The 21,861-nt window shown below is 45.5% G+C and overlaps 1 protein-coding gene across 20 annotated transcripts in view; it reads right to left on the minus strand.

Moving 5' to 3' along the window:
• The window catches only part of KALRN (kalirin RhoGEF kinase), a 592,295-nt gene that overhangs the window by 105,420 nt on the left and 465,014 nt on the right, over positions 1-21,861 (minus strand). For 13 of the 20 annotated variants that reach the window (XM_036219576.1, XM_036219573.1, XM_036219571.1 and 10 more), the window contains exon 34: positions 18,231-18,477. In XM_036219576.1, coding sequence (XP_036075469.1) covers positions 18,231-18,477 — 247 coding nt within the window. Of the gene's footprint in view, positions 1-562; positions 1,602-18,230; positions 18,478-21,861 lie in introns of those variants that run through there. The other 7 variants (XM_036219589.1, XM_016135178.2, XM_016135177.2 and 4 more) reach the window with 3 other exon arrangements.

Below are 21,861 nucleotides of genomic sequence, written 5' to 3' on the forward strand. Positions count from 1 at the left end.
ATAAAACTGTCACTTGGCAAAAATAGTTCCTGGTGTAGAGACAAGTGTCAAATACATTCCTATAGCTAGGAGTCATCAGTTAATCCCGCCGCTGAGATCCATATGTGAAGGAGAGCAGGGAAGTGCGACTCTGCCACTGCAGAGACACACGCAGCTCTAAGTGCCCTGCCCCATCTCCCGCATCCGCACCCACCCCCCTGCAGGCTGGCGTCCTGACATCCAAAGCCGCTGATAAGTAACTGATAAGTAACTGAGTTTCCAAACTGCGGCTCTGCATCCAAGTTAGAACGAAAGGAGAGAGAGAGAGAGAAAGGAGAGAGAGAGAGAGAGAGAGAGAGAGAGAGAGAGAGAGAGAGACCGAGACCAGAGAGAGAGAGACCAGAGACAGAGACCATACTACTTTGTCAGGGAAACTGAAATGAATGCGGTTCAGAGCAAACTCTTCTGCCTCACTCCCGCCCCCACCCCTAAATCCTCCACCTCAGTGGTCACCGCACCCCTAGCGTGCATTCAGCTGCCCCTCTTTAGCTAAATGAAGGCGTAAATTCCGACAGCCACTCACCTCTGCACGGTAAGCAACAGCAGCACTTAGCAAATAGCCACCCCAAAAAGGGACTTCGCGTGTAAGCCTGGTCGCCGCCCTTCATGCTGTCGCGCGGCCCCAGCGCTCCCGCATGGCCTGGGGCGCCAGCGCAGCGGGCAGGGAACTTCAGCGCCGCGGCCCAGTTGCCAGCTTCCTCCCTCACTCCCTCCCTCCCCGCAGTCCTCTCCCCGTACTGCCGCCGCCGTCTGACTTTCTGGGAGCCAGAGCCACCTTGGGGAGGAGGGGAGGGGCCCGGCGGGGAGGGAGGGTCTAAGGGGGGCGGAGTTCCAAAGCCCAGCTGTTTGCCGGTGTCCCGGCCAGCAGCGTGGCCCAGACCCTTATGCAACGCCGCCTGCGGCTGTGGGCAGAGCCTTTTCTTTCTCTTTTCTTTCTCTTCTTTTAATATTTAATGTTAATAATGATAATTGTGCCGCACTTTTTTTTTTTTTTATCGGCTCCTGGACTGTAATGATGCTGTACAAAAGTACTCTAGATTTGGAATCCTAAAACCAGAGTTCAAAGCCGTTTCGCCACCTACTTACTAGTTGACTTTAGGAAGTCGCTTCACTTTTTTGATCTCTGATTTCATCATTTAAAAAATAAAGGAAGGGAAAAGAATTCCTATGTTACGGGGTTGCTAGTAGAATTTTAAAAGACATATCCATGGAAGTACCTGTTAGATGTTTAATAGCTCTAGTTCGATGAACACCTGAGAGAAATTCCAAATATACTTATGGTGGAAGACTTCCATTTACAACTGCCCCCCCCCCCCAAACCGAGTGAATCATCAGTCATTCCTTTACTTTGTCTCTATCGTTTTCTTTTTAAAATCTTTCGTATTTCAAGGCATACCTCCCCTCACTCCATAAAGCCCACCTGGACCACATTGGCTGGACCTTCCCACGAACCACTGCATTTATCGCTCACAGGGCATCTCTCTCTCTTTTTTTCTTTCTTCTTTCTTCCTTTTTTCCCCTTGTCTTTCCTTTCTTTCCTTTCCTTTCCTTTCCCTCCCTCCCTCCCTCCCTCCCTCCCTCCCTCCCTCCCTCCCTTCCTTCCTTCCTTTCTTTTCTCTGTCTCTGTCTCTGTCTCTCTTTTTTTTGCTGTGTGTGTCCACATTTAGGACAAAGGGATTGCTAGAAACATACAACACTCATAAAGTACAGAGAGCTCATTCATGAAGAAAAAAAAAGGGAAGTTTGTGAGAGGGATACAAAACCGGAAGCTTGATCACCCAGGTAACTTATTATCACTGGGAAGAGAGACAAGAGACATGACTTTTAGGAGTTGCCAGGATTTGGGGCTTACTTTCTCAGTTTGAACCTTGTTTAGATTTGTGCCTTATTTACTTATATGTTGCAGCATCTGCCACATCGTTGGAACATAGTAGATGCTCAGTAAATGATAGCACGACTTAATGCTTAACAATTGCTAATATGTATTGAGCATTTATTTGTGCCAAGCAGATTCCTAATTGCTTTCTATACATTAACTCATTTGTGCGCGCGCGCGCGCACACACACACACACACACACACACACACACACACACACCTTAAGGTAGGGCCCTCTTTACATCTGAATGTAAAACTGAATAAAGAAACTATGGTGAGGCCTTGATGATTTAACTCTACAGAGAAATTCTAAAAAGCTCCATCCCATAGAAACAGCAGAACCTAGTCAAACTATAACTTCTAGTTCTACCACTGCCATCTCCCTGATGCCTCTCCTGGCAAGAATTACTTAACGATCTCATTGTTGAGCAGGAAATGTGCATCTGGTGCTCCACATACAAAACAGAGAAAAAAAAGTTCAAATTGCTCATGCAGCCTGCACCCCAGATCCCTGATTCACTGATTGTTCTGACTATTGGTCAGTCTCATCTTGCCAGCTTGAATTACAACAGGATTATAGTTATCCTGGATTTCAGTTTTGACCTGTGGCAGTCAGTACTTTCGTCTAGTTCTCTCTTCTATAGCATCAAAGACAACGCCCATTTTATTCTTCTTTGCAAACCCATTAAATGTCCGGCACCTTCAGCTCTTCTAAAAGTGAACTTTATTTGCTTATTATCTACTGCCTGGGGGCTACGATACAAGAATTGATATATATTTGGTCTATCCACCCAATCCACCGTTTGTATACTTTGGAGGTCATTCTGATAGGAATTCAGAGATGTTTAAAAATTGCTTGGTGAGTTACCAGTTACTTTTTTTACATAAATCTTTCCTCTGGCCTTTGTGTTCAGGTGACACTGAATACTTTTCTATAGTAATACTCCACAAGAGGCTGATGACATCATCTTGCAGAAACTGATTTTAGATGTCTGAGGAAGACCCAGCCCTTACTTCAGAAATCAGAGTAGACCAGTAGAAATGCAACCAGAAACCAGTAGACCTTAAAGCAGTCCTAGTATCCATGAAAAGGATCCATCAGGCATGTCCTTATAACCAGGAAATCCATTCTATTCTCAACTTAAAGGCATAAAACCATTAGGAACAAATATCCATCTTAAGTTGGGTCAACACATTTTTGTCCATCCTGGAGATTCACTCTGGGGTTGGGTACATATCCCAAGAGTCCTATTGCCACCCTACTGTGCCCTCCACATTGAGATCAGCGATTTCTACAACATGACAAGGAAGCCTTGAACACACTGGGACAGAGTGATTACAGTCCTACTAATTAATTCACCGAATACTTACTGAGTGTCTACTATGTGCCAGGCTCTATTCTAGGCACAGAGTATACACTAGTGAATGAAGTGACCCCAACCTTTGTAGAGCTAGCTCTGAGGACAGACTCACCATAAATGTGAAGAAAAGAAGATGTCATATATTTGATCAAACTTTGAATTAAGGAATCTAAGAAAATAGGTACCTGAATCCTGTGATCTGCATCCAGATGTTTTAAGGTAATGCCCTTAAGGAAATTTGGAGATGTTAGGGCAATGATTTTTAAACACTGGCACTTATTAAAATCATCAGGGAAACTCTAAAAAAATTTAGGCATTAGTATTTTTTTAAGGCTCTCCAGGTGATTCCAGGGTGGAACCAAGCCTAAGAGCCACTGATGCCTGGGGTCTCTCCTCCCTGCCTCCCCAGCACTGCCTCAAGATTCAGATTAATTCACTTTGGGTGCAGGTGGGCATCAATATTTTTAAAAGTTCCTCAGGTGCTTGTACCATGCAGTCTAGTTTGAATATAACGTGGTGGTTCTCAGATTTGAGCGTGCATCAGAATCACTTGGAGGGTGAGTTAAAACACAGATTACTGGGCCCCACTCCCAGAGTTTCTAGTTCACTAGGTCTCGGTGGGGCTTGAGGATTTGTATTTCTACAAGTTCTGATGATGTTGGTACAGGGACCACCAGCACAGAGGATTTCTCCCCATCTGTTTGTGATCTATGCTCACTTCTTTTTATAATAGCACTTGATTTTCCTCTGAAGAACCAGCCCTCCTTCATTCTCAGACCATGGTTTTGGGTGTGGCAGATAACCTCCCTTTGTCCATTCCAAGGATGGGCCATGATTTGCATTTGGTCAGTCAGTCACAGGGACTGGTTCAGACTTAGCACATGACCTAATTTTAGCCAATGAGCATACACCATGAGACCTAAGCAAGAACTACCATGAAAGCAGCACTTTCTTCCCACAAAATTTCTAGGTTGATAGAATGTTAGTAGTCTAAAGCTGGAGGCCATCTTGCTATCACCACATAGGAAGAAGTTACCTGACAATAAATGAAAAACCTGAGAAAAATATGGAGGAAAGAGATGAAACAGACACAGAGAGATAGAGGGATTGAGAGAAACAGAGAGGGATAGAAAAAGGAAGGAGGAAGGAGGAGAGAGAGCAGAAGTTTGATATCAGCTGAGTAACTACATACACTTTTCCCCAAAACTTTATTGATCCCTGGACTTTATTTGAGCCCCCATCCCCACAATAAACTCCTTTTTTTTTTTTTTTTTTTTTTTTTTTTTGGCATAAGACAGTTCAATGTTTATAACTTCAGGAGTTTCGAACACCTACTGGCCCACTCCTAAAGTTCAGGCTAAGAACCCCTGAGCTATAGCAATATCTTTAGTATTCTTAATTTCCAAACAGATGGCTCAGCCTTATTCTTATTTTTAGAAGAGTTTGTCTTTAGTGATGCCTCCAGTCAAAGTCCATTTTACATGAATTAGGTGTTCTACCTACTTATGTGCCCATGTTATGTCTCATCTTTATTCCCCACAATAGTGAACTCCAAAGAATTCCTTTTGGTCTCAGCCTGCAGACATACTGGGTCAGGTACACCACAATTCTGGCGCTGATAATGGGGATTAGTGGCACTGCCCTCTCCCCACTAATTAGCTGTAGGCTTCAGTATTGCTGGACCATAACCTTAGGCATCTGCCCTCTCTAACAGACATGTGTTGGTGAAAAGTTTTCCTTTAGGAAATTCCTCTAGGATTGCTCTCTTCAGATTTATAGGAATTGGGTTTTTCAAAATCACACTTCCCCACATTTCTTAGTGAGAGCTCAGCCCAGAGACAGAATAGGAATGTCTGTGTGCAGACATTCCTGTGAGAACCTTCTATGGTGATGAATACAGTACACGCCTTTTACAGAACATGCTTGAAAGGCTGTGGACATGTTTCTTGGTGAATAGGGAGGCCAGGCCCTGCTTTCCTCATTCCACCCAAGCCCATCATTTACCTGCCTTTTCCTCCAGCAGTGAATCTCACTTCTAGCACTCAGTCCCAGATTCTGATTCAGCTCTGCAGATGATTTCAATGTGAAATCAAGGCTAAGAACCACTGACCTAGAGGCTCAAGGCCACCTACACTCTGGGATTACTTCCTGCATGGTGGATAAAGAGTTTAGGAAGCACCTGGACTCAAAGGTTTTTCACTTTCTTAAATTCTGACAACTGGTCCCTTGATTCATTCTTCCACTTCCTGTTGTTACGCTCTTCATCAGCTAACTGCACGTCCCACAACCTTCATCTTCCCTATGTAAATTTCTGACCTGTGAACTGCCTGATTACTGATGGGTCATAATTTTCCCCAATCTACCCTCTCCTGGCTTCCATTTATGTGGCTTAAAACTCTATTCTTGCTAAGGACTGATCACTTATTGAATATATGGTTGGTTTTTGAACATCTACTACCTGCAAGTCACTAAACTAATCCATATATGGAAATTTATATGGAAAATTTATATGAGAAATATAAAATGAATAAGATATGTCTCCTGAACAAAAAGACAAAGGATAGGGTGAGTTCTAGGAGAAGCAGTTGGTTCATTTTTTTTTGTGGCAGTAAAAGGAAAGTGGAGACAGACCAGGATTGGACATAGATAGAAGTTTTATCTTTATGTGAAAAAGAGGAACTGAGACAATAATTATCAGTGACCAGGAACATTCAAGATTAGAGAAAGGAGGTGCAATGAGTATATTGCTTCTATATTTAATTTGAACTCCAAATATATATTTTAAAATCGTATAACATCCATATCGGCAACTATTCCCAGGTAATATGTGCTATTTTAATAATAATTTCTACAGAAAAAGCAAAAAAGCATGATTGCCAGCATTATGCACAGTAAGCTCTTCTAATTGCTTCCATTTAGTGTGTTCTAAACATGGTACTATTACTGGCCCTGTGGGTACCACTATCTACTTGCTGACATCTCCCAAATGCCAATGACTAAACCATCACTTAGCTCATCCTATATGTGTAAATGGGTTCTTTTGTGCTTGCCCATCAGACACCTGTCTGCCTCTTTCTGGCTGTCTTATCCTCAAGGAAGTTAGGCCCTAGCTCATGCTGTCGATCACTCTCTTTGTTTTTAGGAAGGAAGTATCACTGATCACCTTTCAGTCTGAATCAGGCCTCAGGTAGGAGGGTGGTTCAGACAATACTGATGAAGACTGCGGGATTTCACAGAGGACCCTCATGTCTCTCCAGAACACCCCATGTTCATGTTCTGTGGGGACAGAGAGGTAGGGTAGGGTAGGGTTCTGTGGGGACAGAGGTAGGCAGCTAGGACAGGTTCCTGGATATCTGAGCTGAGCAGCCACCTGGGCTCAGAAGACAAGCTATTTATCAAAGTGAAAGATGACTGCACTGGAGTTGCTAAAAACAAACCGCTCCAGGTTTTATCTACTTCCAAAAACATTTACTTCTAAGTAGGTCAAAGTGTTCCCAAAGTAGGGCAGTAGGAAGTGCCAGTCTATCACTTTGACTGAGTTTCAATTTAGGAAGGCTTACCATTGCTAAGTGTCCACAACAAGGGGTGGCATTTTAATTTCCACTGTCAATGCTACCTTCGCTCTCTCAGGCAGAAGGACCAACTGCAACAACATGTGAATTCACAGGGTGCGATGGAGAGGTTTCTGATACATTAAATGCAAAGTGAATTTTGCCTTGATGTAACTCTAAGACATAAGGTCAGTTTATTGAGGATTTCAATAATTGGAGGGATGCGGCAGATACGGCTTGTCTTTATATTTCTGAGTTTTCAACAATTCTAAATAAATGAGAGGTACTGAGCCCATATGTCCCCAGAGGAGACTTCCCAGGAAACAGGATTTCAAAGACTTCTTCAGTCAGAACTCCTAGCATCAGAACATTATTTCCTATTGAATCTTGAGCCAGTTATTAGGGGATAGAGAAGGCACTGAGCCAGATCCTTCACATGCGAATTCCTCGGGGGTCCCTGATGCATGGCCTTCCTTCTTTCCTTCTTTCCTTCTTTCCTCCCTCCCTCCCTCCTTTCCTCTAAGTGTTTGCTGAGAACTTCTTATATGCCATCTGTTGTTCTAGATGCTGGGGATAGAACAAAACAGACAAAATTCCTGCACTTATAGGGAGAACTTGACAGGGCTGGGGGCAAGGCAGGAGGAGCAGACCATAAACATTAACGAATATGTCAGGTAGTGACCAACACAATGAGGAAAAGTAAACAGGGAAGGGGGTATATAGCGCTGTGGGAGAGGGCAGGAGTGAGGGAAGAGCTCTCTAACCAGTGACATTCCAGCAGAAATGTGCGGGAATGTGGCAGCAAGCTACCCATGTATCTGAAGATCTGGAATATCCAGAATGTCCCAGGCAGAGGGAACAAAAGGTGCAGGTCCTGGGTGGGAGTGTACATGGCTCCACTGGGGAAGAGCTCAGTCAGGCAGGCTGGTCAGGAGCGGCAGGATGGAGTAGAAAGAATATGCTCCTTCCCCCACCCCCCCGCCCCAAGATGTCCACATCCTAGTTCCCAGAACCTATAAATGTGAACCTTACGTGGCAAAAGGGGCTTTGCAGATGTGATTACATTAAGGAACTTGAAATGGGGAGGTTATCCTGCATTATCCAGGTGAGCAAAACATAATTACATAACTCAACAGCAAAGTACCTTTCCTGCGGTGGTCGGAGGGAGACATGACTATGGAAGAAGAATCAGAGAGATGCAACAGAAAGGTTTAAAGGTGGAGGAAAGGACCACAAGCTAAAGAATATAGGCAGCCTTTACAAAGAAGATGGAAGAGTGAGGAAATAGCTTCTCTCCTAGAGCCTGCAGCAGGAATGCAGCCCTGCCGAAACCTTGAGTTTAGCCTGATGACACCCTATTCTAAGAGAATAAGTATGTGTTGTTTGAAGCCAATAAGTGTGTAGTAATTTGTTACAGTAGCAAAAGGAAACTAAGACATAAAAAAAAAGTCAGAGAACAAGTTTTTGGGCGGGTTCTGTAAGAGCCTCCTTGCAAACACAGAAAGGACTTGATTTTTACTCAAAGTCAGACAGGAGCCATGAGAATGTTTTAGGCTAAGGAGGGTCTTCAGTTCAGGCTTCCTCCCTGCAGCTCGGTACCAGCAAGCATATTGTCTATTTGCTACTTGAGTACAAAGGTAGGAAACCGTACCTCGTGTGGCCCACGGGGCCTTGTAGAAAGTGAGTCAAGTGGGCATGATATCAGAATCAGCATCCTTAGCTGGGGCTGGTGGACGACAGTGGGGAAACTAGACAGCCTAGATATATCCTGATGGCAGGGCAAAGAAGGGGGCAGGATATTCAGTGGACAGCCTCTCTGCTCCTAGAGGACAGGGAGCTGGTATCAAGTATGGCAAAAATTGTAAACTGATAAATCTCTCATACATGGGTTCCAGTTGGGTTTCAGTTCAAGCTGCAGTTTCAATCTTTCACAGGTCCTGGATGAGGGGGAGCTGTTTTCAAGGTTCAAGTGACACAGGAGAAGGCATTGAGGTGTCGAGAAGAGGATCCTGACCACTCTGTCCTGCCAAGTAGCATGAGAATGCCTCGGCTGGAAGCCTCTGAGCTGTGGCCGTTAGCATCCACTCACCTCTGACCTTCCCGGAGCAGACAGGGTGGGCACATCCCTAGCAGTCAGACCACTGCTGCTCTTTCTCTGCTTTCCAAGCCACATCCATTGCATGTCATTTCTGGTCCCTTTGTTCTTTTGAGGGGAAAGTGGTTTCAGCTTAGCTAACTCTAAGGAAGAGAAAATCACATCATCTTCTCTTGGGGCAACATGTTGTTTGCTGGGGTTACTTCCTCTCCATCATCTCCAGTCTCTCCTCAAAAGCATAATTGGTGGCAGCCTTTCCTGTCTGGGATTGAATCTGAGACTCTCATCCTAGCTCTGAGCTCCATCAGCTGGCTCCAAAGAACAAGGGTACTAGTGAAGACTCACACTTTCTCCCCTCTGGATGATAAGAGGCATTATAGCACAGATTTACAGTGCACACCAAGAGGCATGATAATACGCTATTGAAATGGGCATTTGGCATCAGCTAAGTCACAGAAGACTGGCTACAAAAAGGAAAAAGGCAGAAGGGCTCTAGAGAGATCAGTTCTTTCCCTTGACAGCACACGTCCTCGACTGCTTCAGCTCTCCTTGGAGGCAGCACCACACTGGGGTGTATTTAAAGGAGGAGGTGGCCTGGCCTGGCCTGACATCTTCCTATTTGAGGCTTCAGTTCCAAGCCATTAATGCCCTAAATAATATCAGATGGATGGTAGCTAGCAGCAGGCAGGACACCTCACTCAGAACAAAGCAGGCCTGGGGCACACCTTCTAATTGTTTTTGCTGATTCCTTAGTCTTAAAAAAAGGGAGGGGAAAGGAGGAAGAGTGTGGACTAGATGGCACCTATACCTCCCTCTTCCTGAAATTGTACGCTGGGAGGGCTCCCAGACTGTTGGCCAATAACTGTTTCTGGTTCATCCTAACACAGAAAGGTAAGTGGAAGTAATACAGTTAAAAATGAAATAAGAAAGGCAGTTTTCACAAAACTCCCCTTTGTCCTTATTTTATCTGAGTTGACGAATGACATGCTCATAGCCACCCTAACACTTAAAGTTTTGCACAGCCCTCCATCACAGAGTCAGCCCATCTCTCTGGTTCAATCCAAAGGTTACCGTCAAAAACCAGAGTTAATCACGGAAAGAGAACAGGTCATTGAGAGATGTCAGAGGTGCAAGCAAAGGAATAACTTGAATTTTCAGCTCAAACATATCGGATTTGATGTTGACCCTCTGTGTGGAAGGCAAAAAAAAAGTTAGAACAGAGGAACAAATCATTATTTCTTGGGAAACCATAGGGCCAAATGGACCTGCTGTGGGTAAGCTGGAGACAGGGCCCAGAACAGAGCAGGAAAGAAACTGAGGGAAGGGGGAGGGCACAGACTGGACACAATGTCAAGGCCTTTGCAAAACCTATGGATAAAACTAGAAACAGGACCTTGAACCTTTGAATAGCCTTGGAGGAGATTCAGGCTGGAAACACCCTAGAATCAGCCCTATAGAGAAACCAGAACCGGGACAAAGGGCAGGCAGCGAAATAAACATTAATGGACTGCTTCTCGTGTGGTATACCAAGGCTGAAAAGTCTAGCTCAAGTGAAGTACCATTGCCCCATTTCACAGATTTCAACTATGATGCCCAAGGCCATCCATCACCTGGTGAATGGCTGAGCCAGGATTCAGACTCAAGTCTTTACCCAAGACTCTTAGTTCTCCATTCCTCTCATCATCTCGTTTTATGGCTTACTACATTCCAGCCTCCTGGTAGCTAGGTCACTTTTGTTTTATTCCAAACAATTGGCCTGTGTGTAAAACAATAAGACCCACTTCACAGTTTAAAAGCAGTTTTACTTAACATTGCCACCTTTGAGCCTCCCAGCAACTCTGTGAGATAAGCCTTTTTATCAGCTTCCCATTGCTTAGATGTGGAAACTAAGATGACGTGACTTTCCATTCATTTCACATCCTGTCCTCTCCCTGGCCCATCTGACTTCCCGAGAACCAAACCCTCTTTTATTTTCTCAAAGGTTTGCAGGTGTCTGTCAAAGAAAAAGCTAGGTTAATTGTAACACACTAGGTTGAACCATTTAGAAACTGATGATATTCAACCATTTTTTTTACAACAAAAATGGTAATTTCGTGTGGTTCAACCAAATAAATTAAATTTCAAAATGAAGATAATTATGCTAGTCTTGGATGGGTTAAACATAGGCCCTTAGTTTAATCACTCTAGGTTTCCAAGGGCACTTACATGATGTGGAGAGAAAGCAGCAGACATTTTCAGACCAGAAGGGATGCTAGAAGTAATTCAGGAAGATATGGATGAAAGGTAATAAAAATGCTATTTTAGAACAAATCCCAAGATGAATGACAGTAGAGAATGACCAGTAAAAAAGACTAGACCGCAGACAGTCTCAGAGTGGAAGGCAGTGGCCGCTGAGCCCTGTGCCCAGAGAGTAGGAGACAAGGACAGAGGTCTATGAGGGAGACTCAAGATGTGCAGGGGAAAGCCAAGGATGGTTAAGAAGACTGTAAAACCACACACATAAATGATCACTTTAAACAAGGTAGAATTATCGAATTTAATCCAAAATGTTTTGTTCCGCTCTAAGGATTTAATAAAAGAATTGGTGAAGAAGAAATTACTAGGCTCTCACTAAGCAGTAGCTTAGGAAGGAAGTATCTGACATTTTACATGCAAATAAATTTTTTTTGATCTAGATAAAGATCAGGAAGAGAAGGAGAATTAGGACTGGTGGGTTTCAACTGGGGGACCGGGGAGGGAAGAATAGGAGTGATGGGCAGCAGCAAGTATCTGGATTTCAGCCCTAAGTAAAAGGAATTTTCTAACCATTAGAACTGTACTAAAATGCAGCAGGCTTCCTCAGGAAGTGCTTAAGTAGTGCTTGGCTGACCACCTGTCAGAGATATTTCAGAAGAGGAGAGAGTGAACCAGGAGACCTTTAAGGTGCTTTTCAGTTCTAAGATTCCAAGAGCCTCCAAAAGCCACTGTTCTGAAGTGAAATGAAATCTAATCAAGGACCACTTTGATTCGATCATAAAAAGAGAAAGATGAATTCTAACTTTTTAAAATTCAGAAAAATGACTAGGAGCTCCTTTTAGCTATCTTTAAGCATACCTATCTCCAAGGAGTCTAAGCACACAAGTTAATCAATCACACTTCTCATTCAAATACAGTATTTTCTGGTTTCAGTTATTCTTACCCAACGCTATTGTGATTTTTAAAAACAACCTTAGCACTATTTTCTTTGCAAACATACTGTATTCGGCAATGTTATGGGCCAGCATAGAAACCTATTTCTAGCCTCAGTCATCACACTCCCACATATAATTTTGATCTTTGAGGAAGTGAGTGTTGAATTTCAAAGTGGCTACCTCACAGCTGGTCAGCTACAGATGTGGGGCTGTACAAATGGGGTAGGAGTATGGGTCAGTAAGTTGTAGTTTGTAATGTATCATTTCAAACCCAAAAGGAAATGTTTGGGGAATGTTCACCCTCCAATTATTTTTCAGCTTCCTACAGTAAAGCCATTATGGAATAAACTAAAAACCTGAGAGCAGTTGTTCCTAATGCAGAATTATACTGAAAAGTAAGAGAGAGAGAGAGAGAGAGAGAGAGAGAGAGAGAGAGAGAGAGAGAGAGAGAGAGAGAGAGAGAGAGAGACACTTGGTGGACTCTCCAGAGTCGGCAGGGAGGAGGAGCCTTTTAAGTTTCTGGATTTGACAGCAGAGGGGATTGGAAAGGCGCATTTTGGCTCCCGGCAGCAGAGAGTGCGGGGAGTTCCCATCCTGCAGAAAATCTACTGGACAGGCTGGACCAGCTCCAGGGGCTGGCTGGCCCTATCGAAGCCGGATCCAGTTTAGCTTGCTGTCCAGAGTGCTGCTCAGAGTCGTTCTGCTCCAGCCAGGACAACAGGATCTTACCAGTGGGCAAAGCAGCCACATGACAATCTGCCAGATTGTTGTTACTACCCCTTTGGAAGGGCGCACATGCAGCCAGAGGTAGGAGGGAGAATGAGAGGGTCGTATGTAGGGCTGTCTGTAAAGGGCTCACGCTGTCTGAATCCTCAACTAGATAGCCTGAGTAAATACAGGAAAGCCTAATCAGATGGAAAGATGATAAACTCAAGTACTTGTCTCAAATGGCTTCAGTCCTGGGAGGTCCTAGAGCATGGTGGTAAAGAGTGCAACCTTGAGGAATGAAGAAACCTGAGTTCAAATCTAGGTCTACCTCTTATAAGCTATGTGATTTTGGTCAGGCAAATTACCTAATTTTTCTAAGACTCAGCTTCCTTGTCTGTAAAATAAGGAAAATATTATTGTTATTAGCATCAGAGCATTAATCCAGAAGCTGGCCCATAGTATGGTTCAATAAATGTTAGGTATTTTTATGAATCGACTACAAACTTAATATAAGTCAACAGTATCACAGAATTGCTTATCTTTGGGCTGTTGGTGGTCCGTGCCTCCAGAGCCCAAGTTTTCTCCACTGTTCTGCACCATCACACCTTGCACACCCTGGATAAGCTGTTCCTGAGGCCAGCCGGGTGACAACAGCAGAATCATCAGGAGACCTCATAGAAGAGGAATTTTGTAAACAAGCCAGGGCCACCACGGGCCACCGCTCCTCTCCTCTAGGACATCTGCTTCTGGAGCTCACCTGGCCCTGGCTTAGGTTTGGCTAAGCAAAGGGGCATTTCCCCATAGCTTCTCCAGGCGCTCAGCTGGAGCCAGGAAAGAGGTGGTATAGGAATAGTAAAAGAATACAAATGTCCTATATAGCTGGGTGGAGAAGAACCTAGATTGGTTTTTGGAGCCTGGGAAGAAATACCCGGGACTTACCATTTTTAAGTATACAGTTCAGAGGCATTAAGCACATTCGCACTGTTGTGCAACCATCACCACCATCCATCTCCAGAGCTTTTCTCATTTTGCAAAACTGAAACTCTATACTCATTAAGCACTAACTTCCCATTCATCCCCTCCCCCCAGCCCCTGGCAACCACCATTCTACTTTCTGTCTATGAATTTGCTGTAGTTGCCTTATATAAGTGAAATCATACAGTATTTGTCCTTTTGTATCTGGCTACTTTCACTTAACATAATGTCTTCAAAGTTCATCCATGTTATAGCATGTGTCAGACAGTCCTTTAAGGCTGAATAATATTCCACTGTGTGTCATATTACCACATTTTGTTCATCCGCACATTCACTGATGGACATTTGGGTTATTTCCACCTTTTGAGTACTGTGAATAATGCTCTATGAACATTGGTGCACAAATACCTTTTTGAGCCCCTGCTTTCAATTCTTTTTCAATTCTTTTGGGTATGTACCTAAAGTCAAATTGCTGGATCATATGATAAGCGCACAAGGGCTCCAATGTCTCCACATCCTTAACAACACCTGTTATCTTTCTCGCTCTGTGTGTGTGTGTGTATGTGTGTGTGTGTGTGTGTGTGTGTGTGTGTTTACTAATAGCCATACTAATGGGTATAAAGTGGTATTCATTGTGGTTTTGATTTCCCTAATGAATAGTGATATTATGTAGCTTTTTGTGTGCTTATTGGCCATTTGTTTATCTTCTTTGGAGAAATGCCTATTCAAGTCCTTCGTTCATTTTTCATTGAATCGTTTGTCCTTTTTGTTGTTGAGTTGCAGATCTTTACATAACCTGCACACTAACATCTTCCGATGCATCTTTGAATATCTCCTAAGCCTGCCACTCTGGGAGTGCCAAACCAAAGCAGTGACTCTTGACCCTCATGGAACATCAAAATTACCAAGAAACTAAAAATATACTGATGCCTGGGCTGAGCAGCCCTGAATTAATTGGTCTGGGGTGAGGCATCAGTATTTTCGAAGTCTCCTCCACGTGGTTCTAACACGCATCCAGAGTTGAAAACCACCGCCACAAAGTCTTTGTCCCTTGGGAGGCACTGCCCTCCACTGCTTAGTGCTGGGAAAGAGAGAGGGGATGAGGAAGACTAGGGGACGCGGCCCAGAGGGCCCAACCCCAGTGAGGAGCCCTTTGATGTCAAGGAGGCAGTAAAGTAATAGGCAGGCCCCCCACTTTGTCACACAGCCCTGTCATCAGTCCTGCCACGGATATATCAGGAGAAAGTAACCAACCAGTGTGTCCCGAGAAGGCGCAGGAGGGAAAGACTGAAGCCTGTCCCAACAGGCAGAGTGTGTGGTGCAGATCATGGGGCAAGGAGGTGGGAGGCCTGGTTCTACTCCAGCTCTGCCACCAACTCACCCTGTGGCTTCGGGGAAGCCACCTTGCTTTCCTGTGCTCGAATCGAGTGCCCCTGGAAGAGAGGGAGCCAGGCTGGTGCGGTGGTTCTCAACCTTGACTGACCTTAGATTCACCTAAGGAGCATTTAAAGATCACTGACCCTTGGAACCCACCCCGGAGATTCTGATTCTAGTAAGTTCTAGGTGGGGCCGGGGCACTATCATTTGGTAAAGCTTCCAGGTGATTCCACACAGCCAGGGTTGAGAGCCCAGGTCCAGTAGTTCTCCAAGTTCTCTCCTTGGTGCTAATGTTCTGCAGTTTTGCCTCCACTTCTGGGGCTGGCAGGCATGGCCTGAGTGCTTAAGTGGTACCAAGCACTGCCCGCAGGAGTGCTAACTCTGCAGTGCTCTCTACAAAGATTTGGAGGACTAGTTCCCTTCCAAGAACTGAAAAGGGAAGGACTCTGACCTCCAGTGACACCGTTTGAGGCCACCCTATCCTATTCCACAACCCCCAGAAGAATGTTTGGTTCTCAATCCAGTTGCGTATAACTTTTAAAGTAGAATGCCCACTGGAGACAAATCACTGCTGAGAGAAGAAAAGGCCAGGTAGCCAGCAGGCAGCCAGCTGGAATGGGTGAAGAAACAGTTTAATGAATTTCCTCTAAGAGGCCAACACTCAGGCCCTGGAGAGAGAGGTAAGGGGGTTTTCTAAGGTGGGGCATGTGCATGAGTGCACATACTTTCAGATGAGTCCTTGTTAGGGTCATCAGGGATGCTTCATGGAGAATGGTGACTTAAGTTCTGACTGCTGGGAGTCAGGCGCCTGTGTATTCTGGGTCCACACAGGTGAGAGGGCAATAAGAGCTCACAGGTTGCTAACTGGCCTACGCTTGCAGAGAGTAGAACCAACTCGCAAACAAAAAAGGGCCAAGGTAATGGGGTGACAGGCACTGCAAGGGGTAGGGGCAGGGCGCTGTCTTTAAGAAGCCACGCTGGCCGGCAGAGTTAGCTGGAAAGTTCTATGACAGCTTCCTTCCTCGCTTTCTCTCAAGCTTCTATTTTCCTTTCCTCCTTAGCTCCCTTTTTTCAGTTAATTCTCCGCTAGCCCCCTTCCCTCTAGAGCTCTTGTTCCTAACATCTCCACCTCCTGCCTCTGCATCACAGACCTACTCTCATAATCCTCCACTTCTCCCCCTTAGGTTTGCTCCAGCCAAGCTGCACTCAGAGGGGCCCAGCTGGACCGGGGGCAGGAAAGGGATGCACATTTTACACAGCCACAGGCCAGGGAGGCCGGATCTAGGTCTGTCTGTAAGTGTCAGGTCTTCTCTTGAAGCTAAGTTCTTCCTAATGGACCGACTTGTACTTGGACATCGATGAAAAATTAGGCATTCCCAGCAAATTAACTGCTGTCCTTGGTTTTGTCCCTGGAGATGGGGTCTCTAGACTGTACTTGTGGAGTTTTGTGGTTATTTTGCTGAATAATCTAAGACAAATGATATAACTACAACTTATCATGACAATTAAATAACATTGAGTGCTAGGCACTGTTCTAAGTGGTTTGTCTATATGATCTCATTTCACCCTCACAATTCTAACCCATTTGCACCTGTTTCCCTCTTGTTTAGATTTCAAACAGAACCATATTCCTGTTTCACTAATTTTCTCTTCTTCGGTATCATGAGTTTCTCTAGTGGCTCCTTCAAAGGACTGAGGTGCTGCCCTGGCAATTACAACTTCCACACAATTTCCTCACACGATCCCTCCTTAGTCCTCAGAGAAGACGGGAGAAGCCATGGGGGCACAACTGGGGAGGGAAACATAGGTGGTGGGGTATGTGTGTGCGTGTGTGTCCGTCCGTCCATCCGTCTGTCCATCTGTCCGTCCATCCCTCTGTGTGAAGAATCAGGTTTTCGCATTTTTCTCCCAATGGAAAAAGCCTGGGGAGGCCAGGAAAAAGGTGGGTCAGCATAATACCGCCACCTGCTATCGCCATCTGCTGGAGGAAAGGATGAAGTCAGGCTTTAGAGGGGGACCAAGTGGAATTTCAGAAAGGAAAATGTTTCAACATTATTAGTCCATAGTATCTACCAGGAAGGCTGCAGTAGGTCTCCATGGTGACTATTGTCCCTTCCCTCTTCCTATCCCATAAATACTCAGCACAGGTCTGCACAGAAAGTCCTTCTGATGCAGAAAATCTAACCAGTTACAAAAAAGAAGCTCAGAACTAAGTTGTTTTCTGGGCCTCAGTTCCTTCTGTGTATAACGAGTGACTTCAAGCCCCTGCCAGCCGTGACTCTTGAAGTCAGTGGTTCTCATACTTGAGTGTGCATCGGAGTTCCCCGGAGGGCTCGTTAAAACACAGACTGCTGAGCCTCACCCCAGTGTTTTTGACCCAGTAAGTCTGAAGTAGAGTCTGAGAATTTGCATGTCTAACAAGTTCCCAGGAGATGTTGAGGCTGCCAATCCAGAGATACTCCCACCTTGCAGAATCACTGTTCTCGTTCGGTCTCCCTAGTGTAAGAAAAAGTGAATAATCGAGCATGTGGAAGGAACACAGAGCCATGTAAGATAGAAGCCAAGGTTCTATCTGTCCATCCAAGGCACCTGAGTGAGTGTCTCAGACCCTGGCAGGGCTGAGGGGAGGGTCACCTGACCAGTTCCCTGGATTTCCTTAGTTTTCTCTGTGTCAGGATGAGCACATGGGTGGGGGTCTGGGGGTGGGGAGTCAGAAAGCCCAAGGGAGCTGTGGACGGGGAGGAGTGGGTTGGTGAGAAAGGAAAAGTCTAGGCTTTTGGCCATAGGTATAAGAGATACAATAGGAGAGCTGGAAGAGATCTCAGAGGTCATCTAACTTAACCTTCATTTTAAAGATGAAACTGACTCAGCTTAAATGACTTTTCCAAAGTTACACGGCTGCTCAGTAGTTTTCCCTTTAAGTTCATAACCCATTTTCTTCATAAGCAGATCCCAGAGAAATCCGACAAAGTCAAAAGAGGTTCATGAACAGGTTAGTTCCATGATGTTCACTTAGAGGAGGCCGGCTCCCCAGCGGCCTTCCGGTCCATATCCCCCTCCCCCTCTGTCCTCCTGACCTTTCACCAAGGGGAAGAAGCAGTCCATCTCCACGCTGCTTCGGGAGTGGGAGATGCACAGGGCGCTGCTGGGGACCAGGCCTTCCTGGGGGGGACTCCGTTCCGTGGTGCGCACCAGACACCAGCCCGGCCGCTCACTTGGCCGCTCCAGCAGCTCCACCGTCTGTCCCACCTGGATGGTCAGCTCACTGCTGTGGCCAGCGTTGAAGTCCTGGAGGACCACGGTCAACTCACATCCACCAGAGAGCTTGGAGGTGATGGGAAGATGGGAGCAAACCAAGAGGGTATGGAGAAAGGAGATGGGTGGGTGAGAAGGGAAGGGGAGGAAGGATGGGAGAGGAGAGGAGAGGAGCAAGAGGTGGAAGAAAGAAGAGAAATGATGGGATTCAGGGTGGAAAGAAGGCAGAAGATGGAAAAGGGAGTTGGGAACAGGAAAGAAAAGAAAAAAACAGGAATTAACAGTGCCACTGAATCACTCCACCATTCTAGCTGCAGCCACAGTCTAGAGTCTGCCCAAAGCTAGGGCTTCCATTCTAATTCCTTGTTGTTGGTTCGAGTACTTTTCATTATTCCTTTGCTAAGCTTCCAGCTAGCTGTGCCTTTAAACTCCTTTCCCAATATGTCCCTTTACTCCTTCCGAGGGCTCTACCCGTGCCCCCTTTGCACCCCCACAACCACCCCTCAGACTCTTACTAAGCATCTATTTCGAAGTCAGCAGACTTAGAATCTAGCTCTCATTTTTCTAGTTGGTGTTGGGGAATAATGGAAGAGACAACTGCCTTCCTTCTAACCTCTGCAACCTTCCCTGTCCCCACCTCTCACTGGAGCTATTAGCTTAAAACAGAGGTTGCCAGTGACTCAAAAAAGAACGAGGCTTGAACTCAATGAAAGAAGCAGAACACTGTTTATCTAGAAGGGGACTAGGATTATTTGACATCAACTCAGCCCCTGGGGACCAGGGGAAAGAATGGAAGGGAAGAGGGGTCGCATCTTACTTAGGTGCCATCTTTAGTGCCCCATCCTCGAGGCATGGCACTCCTCACTGCACTGATCCTGGGACAGAACCAATAAAACTGGATAGAGAGACCTGGAAATAAGGAACAACCTCTACCAGCTGAACTTTACCCATGAGAAACTATTAGTTGTTAATTTATCTCATAGAGCTAAGCACCAAACCTCCCTCTTGGAAAAGCAATTGCACTTAGGGGCAGAGTGAGCAGGAGGGAAGGGGAGAAATGGGAGGCTCAGGGCCCCAGCTTGGCAGTCTATTTTCTAAGGTTTAGCCCTAACAGTGGTTCAGGGGTAAAGCCCCTGTGCTACCTTTGGGGACCTCACCTTCAATCTTTGCATCTCTGATTTAAGCCCTTGGGGCCTGCACTCTCTGCACCAGTAGCCGTACTACTGCACTAGCTCAAATATGTTGTGTAGCTATCGCATACATATCTGAGAAGCTTCTGCAGAATGAAAAATACCAAACGTCACAGTAAGGAGGGAATTAGCAGCCCCTCCAGGACCAAGAGCTCAGCATTCAGGACTGTGCGAGATTTCTACTAACGGCACTCGGATATCACAGTGGGCTTAAGAGGTTAACACGAGGCATCAGACTGGTGATTGTAACTTGCTTCACCACCAGCCACAGAGCAGTGCTCTGAACACATTCCCATGGGTGGGCATGGTACATCGGAATTAGATCAGGAAGAGAAATCCATAGGCTAGAAGGTGGGAGATGGAAAGAGAAGAAGAAGAAAAAGAAAAACATGCTCATTGGCCCATTTTTTCCCATTTAACTTTCCCAGTCCAATAAATGCATAGTGCCCACTGCCCCATTCTCTTGGTGCTGGCTTCCCTCAAACATCATATACAGAGAGATGTGGGATGGTAATACCTGACACCTTCGGAGTGCTTTTACAGTATGCAAAGTTCCTTCACATTACTTATCCACTTGATCCTCACCATAATCAGGTGACATTACCATCTCCAACTCACACACCAAGAAATGTAAGCTCCAAAAGGTCAAGATCAGTGGTTGGAACATTGAGTGTAGAAGAAGATCACCTAGGGAGTTTATTAAAAATGCAGATGCCCTTTCTCGTTCCTCTCTTGCCCTAGTCCCCCGAATGCATATTTTTAACAAGGATCCCAGCTCATGATTCTGAAAAGGGAGTTCCTGGGATATGGTCTGAAAAAACACTGGCTGGATGGTTTTTTCGCAGTCACCTAGCTGGACTTGAACCCAGATCTTGCCTACAAATTTCACGGTCCTTAAACCACACACCAGAGCAAGTTATATACATACTTTTTAGGTATGTTTGTGGTTAGAGGGGATGGGAGGCAGGTGGAGAGAAGAAGACATCAGTGGCCTGAGTTACTGGTCCTCTCAAGGTTTGCTTGGCCTATGTTGGGTCTCTTAAACTTTTTGGATTGTATTTCTCTGTAAGAAATACATTTGATATCTTGACCAGTCTACACTACATATGAATAGCTATATCACTGAAACACAAATTTCACTCTGCTATTCTGTTTTGTTTTTTGGTTTCAATTGCCCACAAAATTGAATCCACTTTCCACTAGTGGATCATTTGTAAAATGCTGGCCCAGATAGCCATGAAAGTTCCTACTAGGTCTGAGAATATGTATCGCTGAGCTTGTGTGCCTTGGTGGAGTTGCTCCTCGGTGCCAATGTCATGTATTCAGGGTTCTTTCCCGTGGTCAAGTGTGCACGTGACCTCAGATGCAACTTACAGACCTTTGCAAACTGTTGTCACCCAGAAACAAGGCTCACTACCCGTAGGGCAAGTTACAGCCAGACCAACTGGTTGGTTGGGAGCTGGAGTGGCAGGTAGAGCAAGAGAAGGAGCCAGACTGTGTGTTTCTACAGTTCAGTGATCCAGTTCCTGGAGAGAAGCCTGGAAACACCACTAGATGGTGGTATTTGCCTCTTGTAGGCTCCCAGTCCAGACAGATGAAGGAGGAAGTGGCAGAAAGCTGATCAATGGACAGCTGGAGCTTTAGACACAGCCGAAAACCATTATGGTTCAAAAGCAGGACAAATGTCCGGTTCACCTCACCTCAGTGGCTTGGTCAAAAAGGTTTACTACACCAGGCCCCACCCCCTGGTAACAGGAAATCCCAAAGAGTGGCAGCCGATGGGGGAGGGGACATGGGTGACTCAGTGGCCAGGCAGGGCTGCCCCTGAAACGGCCCCTCCTCAACTCTCCCCAGAGCAACAGGGAAGCCTAAGGGTGCCCAGGCAACTCGGGGTTCACACTTCAGAGAGCACATGACTGGAGTCAGTACTGGAAAGTTGTAAGAGCTCCTGCCAGAAGAGGAGGGGTCAAGGATGGAGGGGCCAAAGGCCTCTGAGGAATCTTGGCACACTGAAAAGACTTTTACTTGCAATCCTTTAATGTAATTCATCCATGCTTCATGCCCTAAGCCTTCTCCTGGACTGATGAGTCACGCCACCTACTGAACATTAAAGAGTGTGCACTGCATTAACCCCTAAGAGTAATTCCCTTATGAATACTAACTTACCATGTTTTTTAGAAGTGTACGTGTGTGTGTGTGTGCGCGCGTGTGTTTTCTGACCAGTTCTGGTGTGTGCCAGTGGTCTCCTGTCCTATAGAGTAGC

Source organism: Rousettus aegyptiacus, unplaced genomic scaffold (genome assembly GCF_014176215.1).
Source record: "Rousettus aegyptiacus isolate mRouAeg1 unplaced genomic scaffold, mRouAeg1.p scaffold_m13_p_4, whole genome shotgun sequence".
NCBI classification, from domain to species: Eukaryota; Metazoa; Chordata; class Mammalia; order Chiroptera; family Pteropodidae; genus Rousettus; species Rousettus aegyptiacus.